At 35.4% G+C, this 23,296-nt stretch overlaps 1 protein-coding gene across 3 annotated transcripts in view; it reads right to left on the reverse strand.

Annotated features, from left to right (window-relative positions):
• Positions 1-23,026, reverse strand: part of ZDHHC21 (zinc finger DHHC-type palmitoyltransferase 21) — an 86,495-nt gene extending 63,469 nt beyond the window's left edge. Inside the window, exons 1-5 of one of the 3 annotated variants that reach the window (XM_058301880.2) lie at positions 22,826-22,912; positions 16,156-16,236; positions 10,590-10,724; positions 4,385-4,583; positions 2,773-2,871 (exon numbers count right to left, since the gene is read on the reverse strand). In XM_058301880.2, coding sequence (XP_058157863.1) covers positions 2,773-2,871; positions 4,385-4,538 — 253 coding nt within the window. In that variant the 5' untranslated portion in view covers positions 4,539-4,583; positions 10,590-10,724; positions 16,156-16,236; positions 22,826-22,912. Of the gene's footprint in view, positions 1-2,772; positions 2,872-4,384; positions 4,584-10,589; positions 10,725-16,155; positions 16,237-22,825 lie in introns of all 3 variants that reach the window. The other 2 variants (XM_058301881.2, XM_071216739.1) reach the window with 2 other exon arrangements.
• Between the last annotated feature and the right edge of the window lie 270 nt (positions 23,027-23,296).

Raw genomic sequence — 23,296 nt, forward strand, 5'->3', positions numbered from 1 at the left:
AATCAATAAAGTATAACTAAACCTGTATCAAATTGCTTGTTCCAATAAATGCAAGTTAAGAAATTTCTTTTACATTTAAAACTTCATTTTTAAATAAAGTACTTCCACTTCTTATAATAGTTCTTATTTAATGAAAACAATATCATTTGAGAGAGCAACAATATTAAACTTTAACTTAGAGACAGTTAAATTGATATTATTTAACTGTAAGATGGAAACTTATTAATATGTAACATAATACATTGTCAAAAGCTTATCAGTTTTTTCCCATTTACCTCAATGTTCTGAAATATCCCAATATTAAAACTTTGAATTCATATATTACAAGGAATAGACAGGAAGGATACTCCCCACTACCAATTCAATGACCCAGTTTTCATTAAAAGACAACATAAAAATTTTATGTTCTTAAACCAGACCATTTAAAACATAAACATGGTACAATCATTATTGGCAATTTCAGATAAATCAGCATATAATATTCTAGAGAATAAATTCTTCCTTTCATACCTTAAGAAGATATATCCTCAGAAAAGAAAAGAGTATTTGGTTATGGTCAGAGAAAGTCTAAAATTCTGTACTTAAGACCAACATAGCAAACTAGTCTGGGGGGCAAATGCAGTCTACTACCTGTTTTTATATGACCCATGTACTAAAAATTGACTGAAATATGACACAATCATTGAAATATGATTAAAAAAGGAAGAATTTGTGACAAAGAAAAATCACATGAATAAAAATAGTGGGCCTGCATGATAATTTCACTGAGTTGTAGCCATTTTCTCTAGATAAAATCAAATAGCTCCTACCTGGCCCTTTTTACTGATGTGTAATGTCTGGCACATGTAGGCATTTAAGTTTTGACCACTGCAAACTAAAGAGTTCATCTGAAATGGGTTCTGAGTTAGGAAAAGCCTGCTTCTTTCATTTTCTGGAGCCACTGGGTTTTAGGGTGGCTATTGCATAAGTATGTGATATTTTAGAAAGCCTTCAGTTAGGCTAGTTGGGAAGAAGGATTCTACACAAATTGTACAAATTGCAAAGCACCACCATTGCCCCCATTTCCAGAAAAAAAGCATGCACACCTGCATGTACATGTGCACACACACACAATAACTGCCAAGTGACAGCACCACTATTTCTCTTAGTTGATTGTGACTGTTAGGCTAATACGTCAACTTGGCCAGGTAATTATGCCCAGTTGTTTTCGTCAAGCAAGCACTGGGCTAATTGTAATACAAGGACATTTATGGACTTTAGTCACCATTGCTTTTACTGCAGTGCTAAATCATAAATAGCTGATTACAATTACATAGATCAGGAAGATTGCCATCAGCAAAGAGTGACGCTTTATCCAATCAGTTGAATGCCTTAAAAGGGGAAGTGATTTCAGCATTGAATGAGAATTTCCCAGCTCGCCTTTGGACACCCAGTGTTTCCCAGAACTCATCAAGAAACTTCATTGGACTTTCATTGGAGTCCCTGGTTGCAGCCTGCCTATGAAACCTGGACTTGTGCAGGTTTCTCACAGTCACGTGAGAGACTCATAAAATTGCATACTATTGACAATTATCTATTATTGATTGTTTCCCTAGAGAACCCTGACTAATACATTAATAAAAATTAAATACTTTACATAGTTTTCAGAAACCTCTACTGTTACACAAATGCAAGTGCCATATCCTCCCTATTTAATCTCTAAACTTGCAAAGTCAAGTAACCTCCTAAATGATGAGTCTCAAAAAACAATAATCAGGAATCCAAAGGAGTCTCTATTAAGTAAGTGTCTTGTCGCAAACTAGTTTCACAATTTGTAGCAAGCAAATTGGAACTACCTGGGATCTTTAAAAAATACAGATACCTGGTCCCTACCACCAAACATTCTGATTTAATCAATACAGGGTATGACTTGGGAACTGGGATTTTTAAAAGTTCTCCATGTCATTCTAATATACATCAAGTGTGAGAATCATTGAATTCTATAAAAAGCATTCTGGTTCTACAATGCACAGCACAGATACATAAATTTCTTAGTAGAAAAAAGTGCAGCGAATTCTCAAAGCTACTATCAAATAATTGAAAAGTTAGACTCAAAAAGGCAAAAGATAAAATAAGGCTGTATTATATCCGGTAAGTAATAAAATAAGCAATGCATTTTCAATTAATTTCTGTGCTCTGAATGGTTACTATGCAACAAGTTGTTCAAAAATTACCTTTAATTGGCACTAGAAAAAAAGGCTTTAAAATTTTTTCATTGAATTGTTAAAACTTAAAAAATATATAAGCAATAGTATCAATAATACTACAAATATTTACTCCAAGGAATATTATATATATGTTGTCCTGGGGTAAACAGCACTATCAATAAAATTAGTTTATTAAATTAAAATATAATTGCTCAGACTATTATAAAACTATTCAACAAATATTTTTCCAGCATGTATTAAATGACAGAGCCTCTTCTGGGCACTAGGGATGCAACACTGAACAAATTAAAATAAAGCAATCTGCACCCTCATAGAGCTTACATAGATCTAGAGTGGGAGGAAAGAGACAACCAAGTAAACTGAAAAGGAGAACCAGGGAGATGGGGAATGTGAAGAGTTGGGTAGAATTTACAATTTTAAATAGAGAAGCCTAGTAATGAAAACTGAGCATATTTGAAAGTGTGTTAAGTGACTTTATATAACATATATATATTAAAGGCAATGAAATATACTAAGAAAATAATTCTGGTTTCATTAAAACTAATAAATCTGAAGAGTACGATACCTCCATGTGGGATCTTAGGGTTCTCAGGGAGTCTTCCTGGATCGGTTATTGAGGCCCTCAATAAGGCAATCAGACAAAATATGGCAATGCCATAGAATACTTAAAAAGAAATAAATTAATTAAATAAATTAGTCATTTACCCTCAAAAACATGTTATCAAAAGCTTATTTAAAGTTTAAAATGTATATTTAATTAATACCAGCAGGATATATAGTTTTCAAAAGATAAGATAAAAAATTAAATGACTAATTCATTTCACTTACAAAATAATATTGCCAAGAGAACTGCCTTAAATATACTAATTTTAAGTATTATTCTGCATAATAAATAGGCTCATTATAAATAAGATGCTTTATTAACAGGGATTCCCTACCAGTAAGCATTTTTAAAAATATTCTATAAGTAAATCTTTTCATCAACTTTACCTGGCTATCTTCAAAGTTACTCTGAATTAGTGAAGTTCAATTGCTCCTTTTGATGGATCTTCAGATATTTAATTTGAGAATAAACAATCTAGAATTTTTTGCATTTTGAAATCAATAACCAGAAAAATAACAGAGGGAAAATAGATTCAGTCACCACAGTTCTACATCTTAAATTAACAAGAACATAGGCATTTTGTTGAAAAAGAAGAAACACTGCACATGTAATAGAAAACTTAGTTTGAATGCTCACTCTGGAACTGAGTTGTAATGGTTAAGTTCATGTGTCAACTTGGCTAGGTTATGGTGTACAGTTGTTAGGTCAAGGAAACACTGGCCTGATTGTTACTGTGAGGGTATTTAGAGGATTTAAATTATTAGACCCTTGATTGCACCTATGACTGACTGCATCTAAAATCAACAGAGATTGCCCTTAGCAATGAGAGAAGCCTCATCCAATCATTTGAAGGTCTGAAATAGGGAGAACTGATGATCGAGCAGTCCAAAAGAAGACTTTCTAACTCTATTTCAGCCAGCTAGCCTCTGCTGGTGAAGTCATCAAAAGCTTCATTGGAGTTCCCAATTCCTTGCAGCATGCCCTAGAGAATTCATTTTTACTAATCTCCACAGTCACATGAGCCAATTCCTATTTTATATATATATACCGTTAGTTCTATTTCTCTTGAGAAGCCCAACTACTACAACAATATTAGTTTTATTATTATTATTCTAATCATAAGCAAGTCATCATCAGTGGACTATAACAGAAAAGTTAGCCAGAAGTTCAAAGTGCTATCAGAATCAATATTATAATCCATAATTATAATTATTTCTCCTTTCTATTAATGTATGCCATCTCCATTCTAAAAACTCCTTCCACACTTGTAGTTAAAAACAAAACAGAAATATAAAAAACACACAGACACATAGAAATTATCACTGTTGTGTCAGATTTTTGTTAAATAAAATGGCCTTTATATGTATTTTATACACACACACACAACATTTAATTGACCCTGGAAAATATATAAAATGCCATTCTTTTTAAAAACTTCCATAATTTAGTAAATAATATTAATACCATGAATATTAAAAGGGAGGTTATCATGGTAGCACAATATTCCAAAAACATTCACAATTTAAAAAAACTTTAATTGTACAAGGAAATAAATAAAGATCTAGAAACTTACTTATTATTAATATGCCTGGAATATGTCCTTCTTCATAGTGAGGAAAGAGGACAATTTTGGGAATTATAACAATATTGTATAACCAGACAAAGACAATCAAACCCATGCAGCACCAACCATGTGGGTCAACAACAAAGTGAATCCGGAGACCCATTTTGCAGTCCTATAACTGCGTGCCAACCCACAAGGGAAGATGATCCTAAGGAAAGGGAAAAGGGAAAAAATTACTTAGGTAGGAAAAGTCATTAAGTTATCTGACTAAAACAAAACTGCTTTTCTAGGAACTATAAAATGATACTGAGTTTTCTTTATATATTTTATTCTTTTGACAATATAAAAATTTTGGAAAACAAAGAAGTTCCAGGATATTCAAATTTCACCATAAACTTCAAGTAATTTCAATTCTTCATTGTGAATTGCTATCAAGAGTGTAAATTGGCCTCATCTACTGAAGTTAAACACAAGGGTGTCCTATAACCCAGTAATAGCATGTATATATGACAAGAGAAATGAATGTACATATCAGCCAAAAGATATGTACAAAAATATTTAGTAGTTTTAATCATAAGTCTAACTGATGATCATACAAATCAAATATTTACTGTCTTTTGGTGATAGGGGTATGTATTTACTGGAATGGAACATAAGGGAACTTTTAAGATACTAGAAAAGTTCTATATCTTGACCCAGGTAGTGCTTCATGGGTATATATGTATATACACACGTGTGTGTGTGTGTGTGTTTGTGTGTAAAAAAAAATCACTGAGCTGTACACTTAAGATTTGTGTATTTCATGTATGTTACACCACAGTTTTTAAAAATCATTTTAAAACTGTAATAAAGATGAAAAGTAATTATGAATTGCCAAAAATGTTAACATTCATTAAATAAAGCTCAACTAGTCTTATTACTATCAATTCAGGAAGACTACAGTGTAATTGGGATTTTTCAGTTGATTTTTAACAAACTGCCACCAGACCACCCAATGAAGCACTTAGGATACTTGCATGGATGTAATAACAAAAAACAACTTGAAATATATCAAAATGAGAAAAACCACTAAAGCTTAAACAATAATTATTGTATAAGATCTAGGTGGTGCCCATCACATAAAATACAATGTAATATCTAATAACAAGGACAATGGTTCTAAAATCTTCAGGCAAAGCAGAATCAACTGAAGGATTTTTTAAAAAATACATATTCCCAGGTCCCATTCCAGACCCATTTAATCAAAATTCTTTATAGAGCAAAGCTCAAAACCAATAAAAAATTTTAATGGCTCTCCAGTGTTTCTGATACAGCTGACTGGTGTCTAGGAACCACTGATCCATGGAGTATCACGAAGACATCAATGTTATAGTAATGCATTGAACTCACTCATTTCAACAAGTATTCACTCAGTCTCCACTATGTAACAGCCACACACTAGACACTATAGATACAATGATCTCTGTTTAAAGGAGCTAACAGTCTACTGCAGAAAAGTCAATAAAAAGAGTTTAATATGATACGTAAATTCTAGAAATGTACACAGGATGTTACTGGAGGCACAGAAGTTGGGGATTAGCTAAATCAGTGTTCAAGCAAAACTTCCTGAAGGAGGTGAAACTTAACTTCAACCTTAAAAGATAAGTAAAAGTTATTAAAGCAAAGAAAAGTAACAAAGATACTGCAAATACAAAGGAGACCAAGAGTTATAAGAAAGTAGTTCATTAAGAGTGAGTGGTGAGAAATAATGGGCTGTCTCATGAAAGACATGAAGGTGCCTTTCATGTTAGAATACTAAGGTTTCATAAGCAGGCATTGAAAAGCTATGAAGCAGGCAATTAACTTGATGAGATTTGTATTTTAGATAAATTATTGTGCAGAGTAGAGTATTGTGCAGTGCAGAGTAGAAAATTAAAGACAGTTAGAAGGATGAGAATACAAAAGCCAAAATTAGTTTTGGAGAAGGGACCAACTGAAGACGTACATAGTTATTAACCAAGCAAGTCTTACTGATTGGATATAGGGGTTACAGAGGAAAGAGTTATAGATGACTCTTAGGTTTTCAGCTTATAACCCAGACTACTTTGTTTTAAGAGTAATTGGGGAAGCGGATGTGGCTCAACTGATAGAGCATCCACCTACCATATAGGAGGTCCAGAGTTCGGTACCCAGGGCCTCCTGACCCATGTGGTAAGCTGGCCTAAGCGCAGTGTTGCCACGTACAAGGAGTGTCATGCCACACAGGGGTGTCCCCTGCGTAGGGGTGCCCCACACGCAAGGAGTACACCCTGCAAGGAGAGCCACCCCGTGCAAAAAAAGCACAGCCCACACAGGAGTGGCGCCGCACACACAGAGAGTTGACGCAGCAAGATGACACGATAAAAAAAGCAATAGTTTCCTGGTGCTGCATGACAAGAATGCAAGCAGACACAGAAGAATACACAGTGAACAGACAGAGAGCTGACAACGGGGGGGAAGGAGAGAGAAATAAATAAATCTTTTTTAAAAACAAGTAATTGATCATCAGTTGAAGAGCTCTTCAAAACCATAAAGCCACCAGAACAATGGGAAAAAATTAAGGAATATTTAATTTTAAAGGAAAGTCCCTACCCTATCTTTCCTAGAAACTATAAATAACAGAGCAGGAGAAAAAAAAAAAAGGACAAGAACTCAAATGCAACCCCACCAAATTGTTAAAATCAGATATGATTAAATTAGTCTTTGTATACGAATTCGAAAATTCAACAGTGGCTAAGCCTTGAAAAAAGAAAAGATGAACTTCATTATCTAATTTAATTAGAAAATTTAAAGACCTATTAAAATTAGTAAAGTTACCAAAAAAGCATGTTGTTTAATTTGCTAGGCATCATTACTTTAAAAATCTAGAGGAGCTCAACTACAAATGGTAAACTATCTACACAGCTAAAAAGACAAACGCTCAAAAGAATCATTTTTTACAGTCTTGCCAACTATCAATGATTAAGACTTTGTCTCTCAACATGTTTAATATAATTAACTTAGATGTCTCCTTTTTTCTTTAATGTTTCAGTTGCATTCAGACTAAAAAAACAAAATAATTCCAGTAACTGCATAGGAGAGAGTGATTTCATTATTTATTTCTACATTTATTAACATTAGAAGCAGAAAAGCACACAAGCCAGCAAAAGAAACTAGCAAATACTCATTCATTTTATGAACTCCATTTGTATTATTCTCTACGAAGGAATAACAAATTTCCCTTCACTAAAAGAGATCCCTCATAACAGAAAATATTAGTGAAGAGTATACTTAAAAATGTTTCAGTCTTTCCTGTATGTAAACATAGACAAGCTCTGAAAGAGCAGGAACATAGAATATAAAAATAAACCAATGAACAAAAAGGATCTTGAATGATAAAAATATATATACCTGTTTAGTAAATATCAATGCCACATAATCCTTATAATTGGGTTGTAGAGAAGAAAACAGTGGTCTTCCAAGAGCTCCAAATCAGATTATAACCACAAACACGGAACTGGTAGAGTTACAGGATTGCAGTCAATTAATATCCACCAGGCGTGGCTTATGACTGAACAGAAACTATTACACATCCTAAGCAACAACTGAACTGAATACACTGCTACTACTTGGTCTTAAGCAAGGGCAACATTTGTAAAATACTTTCGTTAGCTAGAGATTCCAGCATACTAATTTGTATATTAAATGGGGAGCTCATAACTCAAACTCTGCTGTAACTAGTGGACATACTGGTACTTCAACATTTTTTAGGATTGCTATCCAATAACTACACTTGAGTATGGTGTCCAACTTCAAAACAATGTAAATTACTACAGCACAGACTTTTAAGAAATTATAATTCAACTCCAATAAACTACACTGAGTAAATATTTACAATGTCCAAATTATTCTAGTGGGATGCCACCTTTCCTTTTCAGACAAATATATTTGACCACATATTTTCCACAAGAACTCTCACATCACCATAAAAAGAAAATGATAGGAAATTACTATATGACAGAAAACTATAAAATCTGAATGCAGGTTTTAGGAAGTCAGAAAAATTAGCCAAAATAATTAAAAAAGAATCTAGCCAAACCTACAACTTAAGAATTTTTTAATGACTCCCTAATCGCAGCCAAATGGGTCTTATTACTGTTCCATGAATATGAAAAGTATATTCCATCTCCTATTCCCACTGAAATATCCCTATTTTCTGCTTACTCTATTTAAATTCAACTTATACTTGAAGGTCAATTTGAGTCTCACTCTCCTATGAAATTTTTTCTGGCCCCTCAGTTCACAGCAATTTCTCTCCCAAATTCCAAATAAAAACCAAGCTTATTAGAGTAAAACATCAATTGGATTTATAATCTTAGAGTGAAGAAGACCTTCCCAAACAAGCATGAAATCCACAAGCCATATTTAGTCACATTAAGATTAAAATTTATGACATACAAAACATAGTAAAAAGATACATGCACCCCTGGAGAAAATAATACAACATATGACTGACTGATAAGAGAAGCAAGCAAAGTAAATATATAAAGAGGCAAGCAACAAAAGAAAAGAAAAGAAAATGGCAAATCTACTAATACAAATTATGAAAATATGAACTAACCGGGTATATTTTTAAACCATTGTACTGAAAAACTTTTAGAAAGACTGATGATATCCAATGTTGAGAGGAATAGGGGAAAGAACACTCTCGCATTATTGGTATGCATATAATCTGATATAATTCTTTTTGAAGGGCAATTTGACACTATCAAAACATAAAACTCTCTCACTCAGCAGTTTACTTCTAGTATTAATAATACCTACGAAAGTATTCATGAATGTTCCCATACAAGGATGTTCCATTAAGTGCCTTCTGTAATTACAAAATATGGCACCTAAATTATAACACATCTGTAGATTTCTGAGCTACTGCAATTAAGAAGAAAAGGGGGGCAAGGGAGAAATATATTTGCATGTGGTATTCACAATGTTCTTTGAGTGAAAAAAAGCAAGTTACACAAAGAAAATCTCTGTGGGGAGAAAACTTAACCTTGGTTGTCTGTTGTGGGAAGGCAGGATAGACAAGGAAGGAGAAAGAAGGACTTTTTGAGGTACTGATTAATAAAGCTCTATATCTTGATATGAGTTTGAATCACATAGGAGTACATAGCTGTCCAAACTCAGCAAATGTATACTGAAGACTGGTACATTTCATGGCATATAATCCTACCTTAAAACAAAAATAAAAACGAAAACAAAATACCCTGTAAACAAAAATTAAATTCAGTGATACATGTGCTGAAGTATTTGGGAGGGAAAGTTGTATGGATGCTTGCCATTTACTGTGAAATGGATCAAAAGAAAAGAGAAAAGAAGGAATGAAGATTGGACACACAGATATGTGATAAAGTGGTAGGGTAAAATAGTTGTAGAATCTAGGTGGTGGGTATTCAGGTATTCCACTATAAAATTTATCTAACTCTTCTGTTTGAAAATTTTCATAATTAAATATTGGGGGTGAAAGAAAGTTATAAAATAGCCTGTGTATAATTGATTCTGTTTTTGATAGAAAAAACATATGTGTAAGTAATTTCTGTATAAATTCTGTATATGTACAGAATTAAAGTCTGTAAGAAAACACACTCACCAGACTGTTAACAGTGGTTATCACTGGGCTGAAGGAGGAAGGAGTACTGAGAAAGAATACGTTCACATTTAACGTACATATTTATGTGTTCTTTTAAGTTTATCCATCAACACATCTACATTTTTTTCAACCAATGGAAAAACAAGTAGTATAGGGGTATAATCACACACTGACAAACTTATAAACAAAATGCTTAATTTAAGCCTTTCTTTATCATTATATTCTACACTTATAAGATATTAAATGCTTTTAAAGTCAATATTGTTTAAAACACAGTGCAGAAACTTCATAAATTAAAGTCACTTGAGATTTACAATTCAGAAAGATGTTTCTGAAACTCATATTATTTATAAATTCTCCCCCTATGGAGAAAGTCTCATTTAAGAAAATATGTTTAGTTAGAGTTAAATATTAAAAATTTTAAGTAAACATAAAATAATTACAATTTTTTTTTTGCTAATCAACAATTAGTAAGTGCATCTAAATACAGGACTTGACTCACTTCACATACATACTATGTATCTTCCCAAATAATAATAATAAATACCATATCCCTTAATACAGGCTTACCTCTTGCAAATTCACTGAGATGTGTTGTAATTTTTCTGGTACTTGCATTTAGAAGGTTTATCTTGATTCATTCTTTGTTTTTTAATTACATCCCAACAAATGGATCTGTCCTCAATAACAGTTCTCCATGAGGCCCTATTGGTGGTTTAACAAATAATGATCTCTCACAAAGATAGAAATGGTGAGCAGTTAAATATTCTGTGAAAATGCCAATAACAAACATTTTGAATTCAGAAAGAAAAAGAAAAGTTGATTCAATCCTACCTGATTCTGTGATTCATATTCCACCCTACCCCCAACCCCAAACTTTGCATTATCATTTCACCTGAAACTTCTCTCTTTTGAAACCCAGGCCCCATAAAATCAAATTAGCATTATGTGTCCAGCACTTAGGCTTCATCAAACTTCCCTGAATACAAATCAAAAAATGAAAACAGATTCTGAGATCACTAATGTGACAGGATGCAATGTAATATCCATCATGATGAGACTCGTGAGGCTAGAAGTCTCTAATCGTAACTGATAAACAGAAAATAGAGCTTAAAATAGAAGCAAATTTTAGTTTAAGATGTTTTAAGAAAACACTTATCTTCCTGTAATGAAACCACTAAGAGAGTCAATTGTAAAAGTTAGTTTCTACAGTTCAAGCTTAAAAAATAATAACACTATAAAGAATTCTAAATTATATGTATGGTCCATATTCATTACTTCAATCAACATTTATTGAGAACATACTATGTGACAGCACTGGGTATAGGAAAAGAGACAGACCCTATGCTCAAATGAGACAGACTAGTAAATGGACAAGATCAATAGTATGCAAAAAAGCTAAGAGAGAAGGTAAGGGGGCAAGAGCACATCTCATATAGTAAGGGTAAATAAACAGAGGCTCATGGAACTTTTTTCAGTAATGAGAATATTTAAGTTTATACTGGGATGTATTATAAAAGGTATTTCTTATGATAAGTTGCCACCAGGAAAAACTTCCTAGAGAAAGAGAAGCCTGGGAGTTAGCTAGATAAAGAAGGCTCTTCTGACAAAGGGAACAGATAGCAAAGGAATGAAAGGAGACCAGGAAAACCTAAAGTAAGCTGAAATCACTGGAGTCACTATATGGTGTAAGTATATAACCTTCATTTTTTAAAGATTCATTTTATTTATTTATTTCTCCTCATCCCCTCGTTGTTTGTATTTGCTGTGTCCATTTGTTGTGTACTGGTCCTCTATTTCTAGGAGACACTGGAAATGGAATCCAGGACCTCCCACGTGGGCGGGAGGTGCCTAATTGACTTAGCCACCTCCACTCCCTGTTTGATTTTGTCTCTCATTGTGTTTCCGTGCTGTGTCTCTTGGTTGCGTCACCTCATTGTGTTAGCTTGCTGTGCCAGCCAGTCTACACATTAATATATGAATAGCTGGAAAAGTTGAAATGGTATTTCCGCTTATTGCATGTGATACACTTCAATATTTTTACTTTAATTTATTTTATTTCACTTAATAAAAATATATACTGCTGGTCACAGCCCACTAAACTGATTTTAATGGCCAACAAATAAAATTGATCATCGGTTTAAAAACCATTGTTAAATCATGCCAGAGAGTTTCAAATTCACCCTGAACACAGTGGAAAACCACTAAAGGGTTTTAGGCAGAAGAATGACATTATCAAATTTGTGTTTTAGGAATAATAGCATCACTCTGAAGGATGGACTTGGGTGGTTAGGTGAAGCACCAAGACTGACTACCTTCAATAAACTAGATTTTCTGTTACCCACGTGAGACATGATAAGGGACAGGGTAAGTGCCCCAAAATGGTATTGTATAAAAGGTGTGGGGGAGGGGAGAAAGTGACACTTAGAACAGGAGACACATGAAAATGGCAGATTCAGAAGAACTTACGAAGCTGAAAACACTTGATCAATCAGAAGCAAAGGGCAGATTCTAGAATGGTTCCCCACTTTCTGGCTTAGGGACTGGGTGAAGAAAAGTACCATTCTCCAAGAGAAGAAATAAAGGGCAAGTTATAAGTTTATTAAGCAAACTGCTTATCACAGCAACAGCAAACTATCACATACTGAAGATGTGAAAAATATATCAAAATCATTACATTAAAATTCCCCTTATAGACTAAACATACACACACAAACAAACTGTATTTTCTAAGGTCACCTTTTCTGTGGCCAATAATTGTTAGATTGTCCAATGTTATTTGTTTCTACTCTAATTTTTTAAGTTAATTTAAAGGCTCACTAGTGATCTCCTTGGCCACACCTTTGCTTCTAAGTAGAAACAAAATTCAAAATGGCTATGTAAAGGAGCTGCTACCCTAAAGGCAAATGATCAAATACATTTTCCAGAAGAAGGTTTCAAACAGAATTAAATGTGGTACAACAAAATGTTCTGAAATATGGCCAAAGTCAATAATGCTGCTAAGGCTATGACTCTAGGGTGGCTTCCTAATGTTTCAGCAAAATAGTAGTTTCTGTCAATAATATTATTAGGTAACAGCAGAGGTCAGTCATCCATGAGTCAAATCCCAGTCACTCATTGGCTTAAAATCAAGAAAAATACTACTTTACATTTACAGTCATTAGGACTACACTGCAAACATAGCATCCAAAATGAGATTAGCATTTCAGTGATATATCTAGATCAATACCAGCAGCAGCACCACCACCACCATCAAATCTAACCTATATGATAAAAAGTAATGTGTGGCATATAGATGCAAGAAATTTGGGGATGACAGGGAAAACCCCAATGTTTCAGAACTATAAAATGCCATTAACATTTTTTAAACATTTCTATGTCTGAAAGAATACAATCAACAATTTATAGGACAAGTTTTCAAGCAAACCAAAAATTTCTCCCCACAGGGCCAAGAAAAAATAGTTAATATATTAGATGAAAATATTAAATTTAAACCTTACAATTGAATTTAGAAAATCTAATGTTACAGACATATACTTTAAAACATATTTAGAAAGCTATTTGACTTCTGGTTTTATTCTACTCAGAAAATTGGTCAGATGCAGCAATTAAATAATTCCACCTAAAATACTGGGCTATAGCTGCCTCTAAAAATTACCTCACAGGGTAATCTAATTTTAACACATCACATAGGTATTCAGATATTATCAACAGAGTAGGAAGTCAATCTTGCTCAGAGGTTAAAAAGAGCAGAATTGGGGTCACATTATGGCTTAGCCTCTTATCAGCTTTCCAAGTTTCAGTTTCTTTACAAGTTTCAGTTCAGCCACCTGTAAAATGGGGATAAAAATATCTCATGGGATTGTTGTCATACTCAAATGAGAAATTATCTGGCAAATGGTAAGAATCTCTAAAGAGGGTAACTTAAAGGGGTAGGAAAAGAGGAAAGAGAAGGAAGGGAAACTTAAAGATGACTTTTACTTCCAGTCATACAAACTCCAGAATGTTTGGTCCTGATCATTAAAATAGTGACAATTTAACTATATCCCAATTGTCCGAGATGAGAAACCTCAGCTCCTATCATGAGGTTGTATTTCCACATGTTGGCATGGGATCTCTTTAAGTAGAGAACCAAAAATAGAGATTTGATCAAAAATAGAATGATTGAACTAAAGCCCCTAACCTAATTCTCTTTAAAGTAAAAGCAGAAGGACTGGTGAGCTATGGAATGAAGTATGGGAGAAAAATGAGGACTTGATTTCAAAAGGCAATGAAGAATGTATAATTAAAGCACAGAATTATGGTTTTGCCGCTGTGTTCCCCAAGAATGTTACCGAACAAAAGCAGATGTGGTTTTCCCAATGTTCCTTAAAAGCCAATTCCTGAGACAATGGGTTTCAGAGAGAAACTATTTGTTTGCACAAACAAAGGTGGTCAATTGCCTTAGAGGCCCAAAAAACTGCCTCCTCAATTTGCAGAAGCTCTAATATTTTATAACATCAGGATGGTAATGAGTAATTGGTGTGAGGTTTGCACAGATACTTTCATTAATAAATGTTAAGGGGCTGATGAGGATGGGGGTGTATACCAAATCAGGTGAGTCAAAAAGTTACAAGAATTATCAGACATCAAAGCATCTGGGAGAGTAGATACTGAAAACAAAGGTCACCTACAAGATTTTTCATATGGATAGCAAACAGAGAATGGTGGAATGGTCCCTTTGCAATAGAAATGTTCATACACAAAAGTAAAAACAATAACACTTGGTAAAAATATGGGAGGGCAAAGTGTCAAAGCATAACAAATTTGCGCCATCAATAGCTTCAAAAATCCAATTCCTAGAATGAATCTTTAAATCACGACATTCTGGGCAAAACTGAACATAAGCCGTATGCCTCTTTGCAAACTTGTTATTCTGTGTACACCTGCCTCATAAGTGAAAAATAAATGTAGATTGATACTTCTATTAACAATAGTGTTTCAGTGATAATACTTTTTCAGAAATCCCCTAACAAAAAATGTTAAAAACTTGGAAGGTGTGGGGTAATATGAATTTTTAAATGGTGATGATTTCAGTCCATACAAATTATCTATGTGGAAATCTTCATTTGAGAATGTAAGAGTGTAGGAAAGTAAGGTACAGGGAAGGCAAAAGAACTGGAGGGTAGGGTAGAGATGGAGGAAATAGTTAAACTTTGCTCAGATAAAAACAGCACTAGGAAAAGCCTTCAGATATGGTAAAAGCCAGAAATGAAGAAGGATCAGACTTTCCCTGTTCTTCCAAGAGGGAGGAAAAACGAGCTCCTTACCTTCTAGTACACACCATACACAGATTTTTCAAAAAATTGAAAACGTTATTTATCCTGTATTATCTCATAGTTACAGATAAAGGACATACCATCAAAAGGCTGGTTGAGAGCAAACTTGAACATGTTAAGGTGGAATTAAAATTAATCAGTAAATGTAAAAAAAAATAATAATTTTTACCTAACCTGCCCTTTTGGGGAAGGAGCAAGGGACAAGTGAAGGGAGCAGGTTAATAGGGAAGAAGGTTAATCAAGCTTGAGAGGGAAAAAAAAAAACAAGAAAAGAGGAGGCTGGGAAAAAGACAAATTATAAAAATGTCCTAATTTTGCCCAGGGCAGCTCTATAAAGAGAGAAATAAGTAAATAAACTACCATCACACTAAGGAATTATTGGCCAGGTAGCTATCAGTAAGTGCAGTTCTGCTTCACCATCTTTGAAAATGTGCTTTTTAAACTGGTTTGACTCAATTTACCAGGAATTCTTACCAAAAAAAATTGCTATTCTAGCAATATGAAAGATTAGTGTTTTTCCATTATTGTCTTTTAGCTATGTTTTAATTGATTCATAATAGCTCAAATATTTTCAATTTTAATATGAGCCATTAATGCACTGAACATTCTCCTAGATGCTAAATTGTCTTTAGGAATTTGAAAAGCTGACTCTGAGTCCTAATGTCCTACCAAAAATATATATATAAAATGTCTGCATTCCTTAATATAAAAGTAAAGCGAAGGCTTATCTCTCCCTGCAGCATACCTGCAATCTGTCTCAGATTGTGTACTATTTTGTTGTACTAGTTTCTTAATAAACTCTTTACTCCCTTGCTTACCCTAAGGCATGTCCTTAACTTCTTTTATGCCATCAATTACTGTTTTTCTTTTCTTGCTTCTTCTTTACTCCCTTGCCTACCCTAAAAAAATAAAAAATAAAGCTAAGTTCAGGGAACAATGTCAATTGTTTGAAGACAGAATTGGTGAGTTCAAGGACAGAACATCTGAACTGCAAAAGACAGGAGAACAGAAAGAGAAAAGAATGCAAAAAGTGAAATAAACTCCCAGGGAATTGAATGAAGACACGAAAAAAATGCATAAACACACGTGTTACCAGTGTCCAAGAAGGAGAAGAGAATGGAAAAGGGAAAGAAAGAATATTTGAGGAAATAATGGCTGAAAACTTCCCAACCCTTATGTAAGAAAAATATCAATATGGAAGAAGGACAACACACCCCAAACAGAATAACTCTGAATAGACATACTCTGAGACACAGTCAGAATGACAAATATCAGCGATTAAGAGGATTCTGAAAGCACCAAGAGAAAAGCAAAGCATCACATTTGCAGGAACCTTAATAAAATTAAGTGATGGGAAGCGGACTTGACCCAGTGGTTAGGGCATTCGTCTACCACATGGGAGGTCCGCGGTTCAAACCCTGGGCCTCCTTGACCCATGCGCAGATGGCCCATGCACACTGCTGATGCACGCAAGGAGTGCCCTGCCATGCAGGGGTGTCCCCACATAGGGGAGCCCCACGTGCAAGAAGTGTGCCCCGTAAGGAGAGCCACCTAGGGCAAAAGAAAGTGCAGCCTGCCCAAGAATGGTGCCGTCCACATGGAGAGCTGACACAACAAGATGGACGCAACAAAAAGAAACACAGATTCCCGTGCCGCTGACAACAACAGAAGTGGACAAAGAAGAAGACGCAGCAAATAGACACAGAGTACAGACAACCGGGGTGGGGGTGGGGAGAATAAATAAATAAATAAATCTTTAAAAAAAAAAAAAGATTAAGTGATGAACTCTCATCAGAAACTATGGAGAAGAGAAGAAAGGTGGTATGATGTATTTAATGTACTGAAAGAGAAGAACTGCCAGCTAAGAATTCTGTATCCAGCAGAACTGTCATTCAAGATGAGGGTGAGTTTCAAGTCTTCACAAACAAAACCTGGAATAATACGTTACCAAAAGACCAGAATTAGAAGAGATACTAAAGGGAGTGCTGCAGCCTGAAATGAAAAAACAAGGGTAAAAGACTCGGAGAAGAGTGTAAAAATGAAGATTATTAGGAAGGGTAAATTAAACGGTAAAAAGACAGACAATAGTAAGATATGACAATGGAAAGCCAAAGGATAAAATGGACAAAGTAAGTAATGCCTTTACAGTATTAATATTGAATGTTAATGGCTTGAACTCCCCAATCAAAAGACATAGACTGATACAATGGATAAAAAATATGAGCCATCTATATTCTGTCTACAAGAAACTTGCCTCAGACAAAAGAACACAACTAGGTTGAAAGTGAAAGGACACAACCAGGTTGAAAGGGTAGAAAAAATATGTCATGCAAATAGTAACCAAAGAAGAGCTGGAGTAGCAATCCCAGTATTGGACAAAATAGATTTTAAATGCAAAACTATTACGTGGGATGAAGACTGTCATTATAAATTAGTAAAAGAGACAATTCACCAAGAAGAAATAACTATACAAAATATTTTAAGAATACTATGAACAACTGTATGCAAAAAAACTAGACAATGTAGATGAGATGGACAAATTCCTAGGAACACACGAACCACCTACAAAAACCCTAGAAGAACTAGAACACCTCAGCAAACCAATCACAAGTAAAGAGATTCAAACAGTCATTAAAAAACTCCCAAAGATGAAAAGCCAAGGACAAAGTGGCTTCACTAGTGAATTCTACCAATCATTCAAAGATAACCTAATACCAATCTTCCTCAAGCTCTTCCAAATAATTGAACAGGAAAGAATGCTACTCAACTCATTCTATAAAGCCAACATCACCCTAATACCAAAACCAGGTAAAGATACTATGAAAAAAAAAATTACAGACCAAGATCTCTAATAAATATAGATGAAAAAATCCTCAACAAAATACTTGCAAAGAGAATTCAAAAGCACATTAAAAGAATTATACACTACAATCAAGTGGTTTTTACCCCAGGTATGTGAGGGTGGTTCAACACAAGAAATCAATTAGTATAATAAACTACATTAATAAATTGAAGAGGAAAGAGCACATGATCCTCTCGATCAATGCAGGAAAGATGTTTGACAAAATACAGCATCATTTTCTATAAGAATTGAAGGAAGTTTTCACAATACGATGAAGTGCATATATGAAAAACCTACAGTTAGCATTGTATTCAACTGTGAAAGACTGAATGCGTTCCTGCTGAGATCTTTAACAAGACAAGGATGCCCATTGTCACCACTGTTATTCAATATTGTGGAGAAATTCTAGCTAGAACAATTAGGCTAGATAAAGAAATAAAAGACACCCAAATAGGAAAAGAAGAAATAAAATTTTCACTACCTGCTGATGATATGATCCAATATTTAGAAAACCCTGAGAAATCCACAAGAAAGCTACTAGAACTAATAGACAAGTTCAACAAAGTGGCAGGATACAAGATAAATAAACAAAAATCAATAGTGTATCTAGACCCCACTGATAAGCAATCTAGGAGGAAATCAGAAAAAAAAAACTCACTTATAATAGCAATTAAAAGAATCAATTATTTACGAATAACTTAACCAAGGACATATAGCAACTGTATTCAGAAAACTACAAAACATTGCCAAAAGAAACTGAAGTAGACTAAAATAAATGGAAGGAGATTCCGTTTTCATGGACTAGAAGACTAAATATCACTCATATGTCAATTTTACTCACATTGATTTACAAATTCAACACAATCCTAACAAAAATCCCAACAGCCTTTTTTACAGAAATTGAAAAGTCAATTATCAAAAAAGAATGAAGTTGGAGGAATCTCAGGTTCTGACTTCAAAGCAAATTACTTAGTTACCATGGTAAAAACAGCATGGTACTAGCATAAAAACAGACAGACTGACCAATGGAAACTAACCGAGAACTCAGAAATAGACCCTCACACATCTATGGTCAAGTGATTTTTGACAAGGTTCTCAAGCTCTCCAGCTGGGCCACCAACAGTCTATTCAACAAATGGTGCTGGGAGAAGAGGATATCCACATCCAAAAAAAAGAAAGAGGACCCTTATCTCACAACTTACACAAAAATTAACTCAAAATGGATGAAAGATCTAAATATAAAAACAACCACCACAAAACTCTAGAAGAAAGTATCTTTAAGATCTTGGAGTAGGCAGTAGTTTCCTAAACATTACTCCCAAAGCATGAGCAACAAAAGAAAAAATAGATAAATGGAACCTCCTCAAAATTACACACTTTTGCAACTTGAAGGACTTTGTCAAAAGAGTGGAAAAGACAGCCAATTCCATCAGAGAAAATATTTGGAAATCACATATCCAATAAGGATTTAATATCCATGATATATAAAGAGATACTACAACTCAACAATAAAAAGACAAGCTATCCAATTATTAGACATTTGTGCAAAAAAGAAATACAAATGGCAAAAAGCACGAAAAGAAATGTTCAACATCACTAGCAATTTGGGAAAGGCAATTCAAAACTACAATGAGATATCATTTCACACCTATTAGAATGGCCATATTAAAAAGTCAGAAAACTACAAGTGTTGGAGAGGATGTGAAGAGATAGGAACACTTATTCACTGTTGTTGGGAATGTAGAATGTTAAAGCCACAGTGGAGGAATGTTTGGAAGTTCCTAGGGAAGTTGAAAGTAGACTTGCTGTGGGACCTGGCAATACCACCAGAAGAACTGAGAACACTGACACGAACAGATATCCGCACACCGATGATAATAGCAGTGTTATTCAAAATTGCCAAAAGCTGGAAACCCTGGTGTCCATCAACTGATGACTATTCATCCATTGATTGACTACTATGCAGCAGTAAGAAGAAATGAAGTCATGAAGCATATGACAACATGGATAAACCTGGAGTACATTATGTTGAGTGAAGCAAGTCGGACAAATACTGTATGATTGTGTTATTATGAACTAATTATACTGTGTAACTCATGGAGTTAATAATTAGAATATAGGTCACCAGAAATTAGAATGAGGGTAGAGAATGGAAAGCTGAGGCTTAATCTGTGCAGAACTGGTTAAAAGGTTATGGGTAAAATCTTTGGATTTGAACAGAAATGAATAGAAATGGTGAGAGGACATCATAGTGTTTGTATCTAGCGAAGCTATAATATGTATATGACAGTCATTGAAAGGGAAAGTCTAAGGACATGTATATTATTAGAAGGAAAGCTGATAACTGTAACATGAGACTGTAATATAGTGAAACTTCGTGAAATAAGAATACAGGTGGTATTGCATATATAAGGCTGTTTTTACAAAATAAATATGAATAAGCTAGAGAGACGGAAACAGAATAGCAGCTATATACAGGAGAGGAAGCATAGAGAGATAGAGAGGTGATGAGTTTTTTTGGTTTGTCTGGTTTTTGTTTATTATTATTGTTGGAATAATTAAAATGCTCTATTAATGACTGAATTGATAAATGTACAACTATGTACTTATACCAAATACCACTGATTGTACACTTTGGATGGATTTATACTTTATTAATATGTATCAATAAAATTGATCTTAAAAATAATAAAATTTTAAAAAAATTTTAATAACTTTTCTTCTGCCTTTCTTGTTATGCGTGGTAATGTTGATCACTATCTAGAGCTTTATATGCTGAAAGAAGTTTTCAATGACTCAGGCTCAATTACAATTTCAGAAAAAAATGTCCATAAAGATATTAACTATACTTCTCAATCAGTTTCTTCACCAATCCACTGCATTATTTTGAATGCCATTCATGTGCATCAATCAGATACCACAAATTAAAGAAATCAGACAGTGGGCAAATAAAAAGTAAAAATTATATGATTCACTGATTATTTCTTCTCATTTTAGAACCTACCCATTAAGTTGATGATGATATGTGTGCATATTTAAATGCTTAAATATCCTTTATTAAACAAAACACCAAAGAGATAGGCAAGGTGACACATTTCTCATCATTTTGGTAAAAATATGCTCTATTTTCTTTATTCTAAATACAGTTTCTGAAGTATGTTAAGTTTAACAGAAATCTCAACAATTTGAGGAGATCTAATATAACCCTATTGTTTTACATTCAAAATGTGAATACTGGAATTACTATACCAAAAGTTATAGAATTATACATTGTTATATTTGATATACTTTTACTAATACTTCTTTATGTAACTATTTTAAATGTACCATCTTACATCTTAAATTATTTAAGAGCATAATATATGGCTAGTGAGCATGGAAAAGCTAAAATAAGCCTTAAACAATTTAGCACAACTCCCAGGTTTGTACAGATGAGAAAACAGCATGAATCAATGAACTTACCCAGAACCCCCAGCAAGATAGTGACGGCAGGAGTACTAAAATCTAGTTCTTTTTATCACACAAAAATCTCATTTGGTTCTTTCCAATTGATTTCTCACCTCATCTCTTCTTCAAAAACCTTTTTGCCATTAAGAGATAGCACAACTAGCAGGAAAATAATGCATCTCTCTATACTTTAAAATAAATAAAATCTGAAGAACTGGAGGGATATAATAAGATGCTACATGCAAAGCATTTTACTACAGGGATGGCACTTAATAAACAGTCATCAAATGGTGGCGATTACTATTATCATTAATATCATTTTTACCACAAGGGGTGTAGTTAATTTTTTTACGAACACATATTCATGTACTAGGCTGACGATCCATTTGACACATCTTTTCAACTTCTGCTTAATTATCTTTAGTCGTCTCTTTCTTATATCTGTAAGATGCCCACAATGACCTTGATTTTTCTTTTTCTTACACGTTTATGGTCGCTGTATCCCAATATTTTCAAGTAATAATTGGTCAGGCCCCCTTAGCCTTGGAGATACATTCTCATTACTCACAAAGGATATTAAAATGTGACCCAAATATAGCCTGAGAAAGACTATAACTTTTAGTGGCCTCTCCAGTTAAAATCCAGGGAACTATTACAGTGAATGGTGACAACTGCAAACTACTGCCATCCATAAGCCATTTTCTCGAAACCACCCTTGAGGGGGGGAGGGGGGGGCAGCAAAGGAGCAAAGTATTTCTCCTCCAGCTAGTCTTCTGCTGCCTCACACCGACGTTCTGGAAATGAATGAAAGGCTCTGTGGCCTAGAGAAACCGGGATCCCCTCCGGGGGTGGTAGAGAGAAACTGCGGTTCACAGGAGAGAAACTCCGGACACACATTAAAAACAAAAAACAAAACCAAAAACACCTCTCCAAAATCATCTCGAGAGTAGGAACCCACCCACCACCAGTTACGCGAGGAGCAGGGGGAGGGCAGCTGTAGTTCTGTCAGAAGGTGGCTCTGACGAAGGCAAGGCCTGGGCGAGCAGGGCACCGAGAGCACCAGGGGTCACGAGCGCGGGTCGGGGCGGCGCTGCGGGGCGGCGCGGGGACAGGTGAGCGCGGCAGGAAGGCGGGCGGGGACCCGGGGGGCAGGGGCCGGCGCGAGCGGCCGCGTGGCCCCAGCTCCTGCACACACTCACCGGCGCCGGCTGGCTCGCCTCTCGCCGCCACTGCTCTCCGAGCCGCCAGCGGCTCTTCCCTTCCTCCTCCTCCTCCTCCTCCTCCTCCTCTCCTCGGGCGCCAGCCGCTGCCGCCCGGCCGGGCCGCACTCCCCTTCCGCTTCCGGGAGCCCGAGTGCCAGGGCCGGGCCGCATGGGTGCCCGCCAGGGCGGCAAGGGCCCGGCTGCCGCCGTCCCAGCCTCGTGCTGAGGGGCTGCGAGGGGAGCTGCCAAAGGCCGAAGATCACGCCCGGGGCAAGAGCAGACGCCGCGGGCAGGAGGAGCGGCGCAGCGGCCCCCACACCGCGAGCCGCGCCGGACCGCCATCACCGGAACACGCGCACCTGACGCGCCGCGGTGCCCCCGCCCCCGCTGCTGTCCCTGTCCCTGCTCTGTTCCAGCCGTTTTTCTCTCTGTCTCCGCACCAGTACCGTCCCCCTCTTCGGAGGGCGA

This window comes from Dasypus novemcinctus, chromosome 8 (genome assembly GCF_030445035.2).
Source record: "Dasypus novemcinctus isolate mDasNov1 chromosome 8, mDasNov1.1.hap2, whole genome shotgun sequence".
In the NCBI taxonomy this organism is placed as follows: Eukaryota; Metazoa; Chordata; class Mammalia; order Cingulata; family Dasypodidae; genus Dasypus; species Dasypus novemcinctus.